General features: G+C 55.2%; 5 protein-coding genes across 5 annotated transcripts; 2 read left to right on the top strand and 3 right to left on the bottom strand.

The window, feature by feature from the left end:
- Window positions 1-637, top strand: BDZ99DRAFT_273797 (uncharacterized protein). Its single transcript, XM_033713919.1, has one exon. The coding sequence runs from the start codon at window positions 205-207 to the stop codon at window positions 523-525; it is 321 nt and encodes a 106-aa protein (XP_033578291.1). The 5' UTR covers window positions 1-204; the 3' UTR covers window positions 526-637.
- Window positions 638-937: 300 nt separating this feature from the next.
- On the bottom strand, window positions 938-1,616 carry BDZ99DRAFT_461419 (uncharacterized protein). The gene has a single exon (XM_033719617.1). It carries the CDS (start codon window positions 1,500-1,502, stop codon window positions 1,347-1,349), a length of 156 nt encoding a protein of 51 aa, XP_033578290.1. The 5' UTR covers window positions 1,503-1,616; the 3' UTR covers window positions 938-1,346.
- On the bottom strand, window positions 1,582-2,641 carry BDZ99DRAFT_461418 (uncharacterized protein; the record flags this gene model as incomplete). Its single annotated transcript, XM_033719616.1, has 2 exons — window positions 1,859-2,641; window positions 1,582-1,808 (listed from the first exon to the last, which is right to left on the bottom strand). Coding segments are annotated over exons 1-2 (693 nt in total), but the record flags the coding sequence as incomplete, so codon positions are not given.
- A 1,361-nt stretch (window positions 2,642-4,002) lies between these two features.
- On the top strand, window positions 4,003-5,720 carry BDZ99DRAFT_461417 (uncharacterized protein). The gene is made up of 3 exons (XM_033719615.1): window positions 4,003-4,605; window positions 4,658-4,783; window positions 4,835-5,720. Exons 1-3 carry the CDS (start codon window positions 4,108-4,110, stop codon window positions 5,558-5,560), a joined length of 1,350 nt encoding a protein of 449 aa, XP_033578288.1. The 5' UTR covers window positions 4,003-4,107; the 3' UTR covers window positions 5,561-5,720.
- Window positions 5,696-6,471, bottom strand: BDZ99DRAFT_518605 (uncharacterized protein; the record flags this gene model as incomplete). Its single annotated transcript, XM_033725314.1, has 2 exons — window positions 5,696-6,122; window positions 6,296-6,471. 2 exons carry the CDS (start codon window positions 6,469-6,471, stop codon window positions 5,696-5,698), a joined length of 603 nt encoding a protein of 200 aa, XP_033578287.1.
- Window positions 6,472-6,799: the final 328 nt, after the last annotated feature.

Raw genomic sequence — 6,799 nt, 5'->3', positions numbered from 1 at the left:
ATTCTGTACAACGCGTTGGCTAGCTAGAATGCTGGCCATCTGCCGTACAGTAGCAATACGGGGCGGCATGCCACGGTTGGAACGACGATGAGACGTCTGCATCCCAAGCTCAAGAGTGCTCTCCAAACCCTCCTCTAGAATTCGATATGTGGAGAAAAGCCGCGCGACCCTCCGACCATAGAACAACGCCGTGATTTCGCTCGGATGCCACACACTGAACGCCAGTATAACAATAAACATCAGCGTCGCATCAAATCCATAGATTTACACCTCATAGCCCATAATGATCCCATCTTGGCCTTGGATGTACTCGACAACACGGTACACCGAACGGACGAGGGTCCAGCGCCAAAAGGACACAAAGGGCTGCAAAGAACCTTGGAACTTCATCCAGGGCACGCGCTTCGACTTTGTGGTGGGCGACTTCCGGAGCCGCACCATGAGGACCAAGCTATTGATGGCGAAGAGACTGAAGAAGATGATTTAGATGAAGAGGCCAGTGACCAGGACTGTTCGGCCTTTTGAGGCGTTGGAGCCCGAGGCGTTCATAGCTCCGCCTAGGTATCACCGTTTTAGTTTGGATGCTATGCGCTTGTTCGCAACGTCTGGTAGAAGTGGTGAAGAGGACAAGGATTATGATGGCGGCGGCTTTGGAAGGGTTGTAGTGGTAGTAGGCGAAGTCTTTCGCTCGGGGCAGGAGGATGTTCGAGGGTGCGATAATGCGGTTTGGAGGTAGCGTTGTACCTTCCTAGAGATCCAATAGGAAGTATGCAAACTGTGCGGCGGGAATGATGCTAACGTGTAAGAGAGAATGAAGTTTTGAAGAGTTGTGGGAAGGCTGTTGGGCGCTGCGGACTGTGAGTGACGAATATGTTGCAATGAGGTGGTATCGAAGCCTGCTTCTATAAAGTATGGAGCTAATCATCTCCCAGATGAGGTGTAGCACTTCAACCTGAGGTATCAAAGTCTCGGGCCAGAAAAGGATGAAAATAGAAGCATTAGTTCCATCGCGCAGAGGAACGCGTATACTACCAAGCAAGAAAAGGGCTGTGTTTTGATTCAACATCTCGTTCAGGGCGTGAGGCGTACTCTGAGCTGCAATTCAGATGTGGTGGCGGGCTTTCCTACGGCCCATTGGTGGCTGTATCCAGTAACTACAGCGCAGATGAACAGCCTAGCAGGTTGCCAGGTACGTTGTCAAGAGCAAGTACACGTACTCCTAGGCTTCTTGTGCTCGTTCTTCGTCCTTGATTCTTCGCAGGGCGCTCCTCTTTGAGCCCTTCTGTATGGATTCAGCTTATTCTTTGCTCTTTCTTTCCCTATCAGGCTCGGTTCTACTCTGCAGTTCAGGTCGTTCGCTCCTCGCTTCTCACATGCTCACCACCGCCGTTGATATCTTCGGCCATCGTTTCGGCCACCAAGCATGCAACGTAGAGCGCAAGGACAATGGAAGACAGGTGGCAAGCAACGTAGAGCGAGGAGGTAGGGTACGGCTGTGGCATCTTCGTTTCGCGTTCTTTCGAGGAGGTCCGCATCACGTACCCAATCGCATAAGGAGTTATGAAATCGAAGACTGACACATCGAGATTTCACATTCGTAGGGCGGACTGCCGTGGAGATGGGAATGTGCGAGAAAAAGAGACGTAAGCTAGAAAATAAAGGTGATAATAGGTCACGTGATTGAGCAAAATATTCTATATGAGAAGTTGTAGGAATGTAATCGTGATATTGAGAAACTCAAAGCATTGGTATTGGTATTCCTTGAAACGCCCCGGAAGTTGCTCATCTACCTGACCAAGTTTGTCGCCCTGTATTTTGTCAATATATTCCCAATCAGCACTCACGCGAGGAACCGTACTGATCTAATTTCGAAGACGTAGGATCTGGCAGATCCCGCTGCGCATGCTTCTCGAGGCCTAGCTTCTTCGGTACCATATTGTCTTCGCTGCCGCTGCTGTCGTCTGCCGATGGTAGGTCGGCTGGTAGCTCGACGGGGCCATTCTCGACATCCTTTTCGAATGCAAACGTCTTGCCAACCGCGAGCTCGGCGGGCGCTCTTTCAGGTTCTAGCTCGGCGACCCGAGGTTTCGTAGATTGCGCAGGTAGCGAGACCGTGTACGAAGAATCCGTGGCTGTCGGCGTGGGTATATCGGGCGTGTCCGGCTGCCACACCCACCTCCCCCTAACCGCGATCTCTGTCGGCGAAAGATTCTGCTGGTGTTGCAGGTAGGGCGAAGCTGCTGACGGCGATAAGGTAGATGGAGACGGTGGCTGGTGCGGAGGACTGTACGGCGAATACGGGGGCTGAGTTTGCGCAAGCATGGCCTGCTCGACATCTGCGTAAGGTGGTGGATGTGCATGGTAGAGTGCTGGATTTGGGTTTGCAGCATCGCCGGTTATGAGTATTGATGGGCTGGGGTTTTGGACGCTGTTGACCAGTTCGTCGTGATGGGCAGAGTCGGCGGCTAGGGAGTCTTCCTTTGCTTGCTTCCTCTTCTTGTACTTCTTGTAGACGTATTTGCCGGTGACGATCATTTTAAAGGTGTGATGAGATGTAGACTGGTAGATGTGAGAGAATATAGAGTGGAATTGTGAGACTCAAAGCTTGGTAGGCATGATGTCAAAGGAGCCGCTGAAGAGAAGTCGGAGGATAAGAAGCGGGGAGCGCGAGGATAAGCGGTGCTAGTGGACATCTCGGGACCCCTGTGAGATGGCGCGGATGGGGCGTGCTCGACGCGGGAAGACGGAATATTTGCCTGCAGGGACGCTTGGAAAGTGCGTGGGAGCACAGCCTTGCGGTCTCTGCCTCCTGCTCTACCACCTGCTCTACCACAGTACCACAGGGCGGGATCATGACTGCATTGTGCATGGTCGCTATAGTGTTGTGGTGTTGGTGGCTGAAGTGGGTGTACGCATGGATGATGTCGAGGATGGGCATCAACTTCGGAAAGGCCCTGGTGCCCTGTCGCAGCCTATTCCGCAAACGTCTTCATTGCGCGATTGGCTCCTCCGCGAACATTATCGTCTGCCAGGCCGGGGTGTGATTGGTGCTCCTTCAGCCTTCTGGGGTGTTTGTTGGTGCTGGCCAGGGGTCTGGGGGTGGAAGGCATCTGCTGCACGACGGGCTCTTGTACTGCCTATTTTTATTGCAGTTCCAGTGTGCCAGCATGGAGAAGGCCGTTTTCGCAGCCAATGCGCGCGCTGGGCAGGGCGACCTGTTCGCCTCTGACTCTCTCGTGGCTGCGTCTCCCTATCTCCCCTGGGCATCTCCACATGCTCTCCACGGCACCAGTCACCGCTGGGGCGCCACAGGATGGGGCCGTGGAGGGGCCGTGGAGGGGCCGTGAGGGGCCGTGGAGAGGCCTCGAGAGCAATGTCTAGGCCATGGACAGCTTCACGCTATTCCGTAGAGCTGTCTCATCAGGCGTTGACACGGCCATTCCGCAATGCTCAACGGTGTATAGCTCCGCCGTCTTACGCCTGGTCAAGGCGAGGAGCACAGCGACGCTTCGAACCCTGGGGATGCAAGTTGCCCTGGACAAGCCTTCAGCGCGCGACATCACCAACACGGTTACAGTCGCGAAGCAGTGACGACGCCACTGATTGGCCGACACGGCCGAGATCGTCGGGAGCTGCGCCGACGATGGCGATGCTTGGTGAGCTTGAATGTATGCGCCGACACCCCGACGCAGCGTGTCGCGCCAGGTGCCAGGGCTGAAGCTTGATTCTGCACCGCCGACGCCAGCGGTAGAGATGGCCGGAGACAATGCCGCCCATTGGCCTCTCACGCTGCCCCGCACCCACCCACCTACGTCGTTGGTCCCGGCGCTCGCAGCCCTGCAGCGTACATCTCCTGGCTATGCTGTGTGCAATGAGGCCGTGCTGCTATAACACCGCGCGCAATCGGCCCTCAACCGGCCTCCAGCTGGCAAGAATAGCTGCAGCTAGTGTATAAAGCATCCGTGGAGCCTTTCGAGCCACTCTTCTCATCATCAAAGTCCACATCTTGCAACAGCACTATTCCGTTTTCCTCCCCTGCCTATCCCTCCCCGCCAACGCCGTTTCCTAGCACGCACTTTGCGTTCAATACCCGTTTTCCTCGCCAACATGCTCCAACACCCCGACCTTCCCGAGCTTCTGACTCGAAGTCTCTTCGGAAGCGACAAAAGCAGCAACTTCACCTGCGCGCGCCCGAAGCCCAACGAACATGGCGCCAAGCTATCCATCGGCATCACGGCCAAAAGCTTGATGGAATACATGGCCTACGCCTGTCTGGGCCTGACCACAGCGAGCGCCTTATTTCTCATCTGGAAGCATCTCCACCGATACACCTGCCCCAAGGAGCAACGCCAGAACGTCCGCATCATTTTTATGCCAGTCATATTCTGCGCCCTCGAATTGCTGTCCATCATTTTCTACAGCGACTCCATATATCTATCACCCCTCAAGGAAACCTACCAAGCCTTCTGCATTGCCGCGCTTTTCCTCCTCTACGTCGAGTTTGTGTGTCCGGATGAGCAGATGCGGGATGCCTACTTCAATGGCGTAGAGAACAAGGACAGGAAAGGGAATGTCATCCCAGGAGGCAGTCTTTTGTGGTTCAATGTAAGAAAGCTCCAACCGCCATCAACGCAATACCGACTAATACGGCACTTAGCGCACCTGGATTGTCGTCTTCCAATACCCCTTCACCAAGACGATATCCTGCATCATCGAGATCGCCACTCAAGCCGCGAACAAGTACTGCATGAACTCATTGAGTCCCAAGTACGCTCACATCTGGGTACGCCCCATCCACCCCCAAGTCTATTCCACAGCCATCTAACAAACCCAGCTCCTCCTCGCCGACACATTCCTCATCGGCGGCGCCATCAGCGCCGTCTTCCGCTTCTACGGCCGCTTTAAGAAAGAGTTTGACCCAAAGCACCACGCTCTCGCCAAGCTCGTCTGCTTCAAAGGCGTCGTCTTCTTCCAGTTCTTCCAGATGATCATCTTCGGCTTCCTGGCCGGCAAGACCTTCAGGCCCTCCAAGACGCTCACCTACGACGACATCTACTACGGCATCCCGTCCACCCTCACCTGTCTCGAGGCCACGGCCTTTTCCTTCACCTTCCACTTCGCCTACCGCTCACGCGTCTACCACTCCGACATGCGCCCAGACGCCTATCGCATGCCGACGTGGCGCGCCATCTTGGATGCGATGAATCTCTCGGACATCATCCGCGGCTCCATGTATGCCATCACTCTCTTGATCCAGAAGCGCTCGCCCACAGGCCACGGCTTCGGCCAAGGTCCTAAGCGCCAGCGGACCAGCGAGTTGGACGACATGGCGCGGGAGCCGTTGAAGACGGAACAGTATCGCAGCACTTCGCCCATCCCGGGCGCATACGTGCCAACCGCGCCGGGAACGCAGCAGTACGGCGTGACGCATGCCTATGGCGATGTTGCGGAGCAGCAGTTGCTGGGGTATGATGATTACAGGACTGGTGGAGCGGAGGGGCGTTTGTCGAGAGACCCGTCGCCCAGCCGGCCTGCGCAGGCTCCGAGGGATATGGTTTAGAAGGACTTGACTGATGGCTGGATGGTGGTTCTGTGAGAAATGTGTAATGTATGGCTGGAGCGGGCGTTTTTGGTGTTCTGGAGGAAATGTTCTATTGACTGTACCGCGTGTTCAAAAACAATATACCAGCATGGTTTAGAGCAGCTCGGCGTTCGCGGCGAAACCCTTGGTCCACAAATATGCACCGTTGACGACCTCGTGAGATGACTGTACCCCCAGGATCACCACTAACTTCGTGGAAAACTCTTCCATTGCAGCAGGCTCTAAAGTAGAGCCAAAGTAGCGGAACACGTCAGAGTACACCTGCTCCGCACTCCCAGAGTAATCAACTCGGAATCCCTCTGCTTTTTGCTCTCTCCAAACAGCAACGCTGAGGGGTATTCCCAACAGCGCAAAGACGTCGCGAGGATCCTTGCACTTCTGAGCCGACGACTGCAGAATCAATTGCGGGAGATCTGGGGCCCAGGTAGGATTCGATGAAGGCTGCTTCGCGCGTACGACCTTCGCGCCGAGCGAGCTCTCAAGCCCCGCGTATAGATTCCGATTGTCTCCCCGAGTTGTTCTGCAAGAGCTTCATAAGCTTGGAGGAACTTCCAGAGAGCCTCCCAGTAGAAGGAGTCGTCGCCGCAATACACGAGCACGTTGCGGCCAAGGATGAACTTTTGAACGATCCACATTCGCTCCTAGTACGTGCCGGATAACAAGCGGTGCACGGCGTGGAACCTCCTTGCATACGAGCCCAGTACAGGGTTTCTCATAATGGATGTTACAAAGGTCCGGATGGCGAATTCGCTGTCGTCGGCGGCGAGGCCTAGCCAGACCATGACAAGCGCGGCGCCGGACTTGGTGGTTGCGTTCTGGGATGTTGTTTTGGTCGATGCGAACTGCACCGGTCCAGAAAATAGTGCCATTAAGTCGAGGTAATGGCAGGCCCCCGGGGATCCTAATTTGGCATCACCGCTAGTCAGTCCCCTTTCAGCCGTAGAGAAACATGATGGCAGAGGTCTATTTTCGGCGGGCTCACGTGACGCTATTCTAGAGGTTGCCCCAGTCTGTTAACCGTTTGAAGCGTCGACGTGTGGTCGGGCCCGGATGCCTTCTCATATCCTTCCAGTGCCCCTTGGTACATCTCCTCTGCCTCGTCTAGCTTGCGCTAATCCGCGTCAAGGGGCGCCTGATGCTGCCCCGTTGATCCAGTACTAATAAACTCGCAACATCGTTGGACGAGAACCGCCAACA

This window comes from Mytilinidion resinicola (assembly GCF_010093595.1).
Source record: "Mytilinidion resinicola strain CBS 304.34 unplaced genomic scaffold BDZ99scaffold_7, whole genome shotgun sequence".
In the NCBI taxonomy this organism is placed as follows: Eukaryota; Fungi; Ascomycota; class Dothideomycetes; order Mytilinidiales; family Mytilinidiaceae; genus Mytilinidion; species Mytilinidion resinicola.
This window is presented reverse-complemented; position numbering and strand designations above follow the sequence as displayed.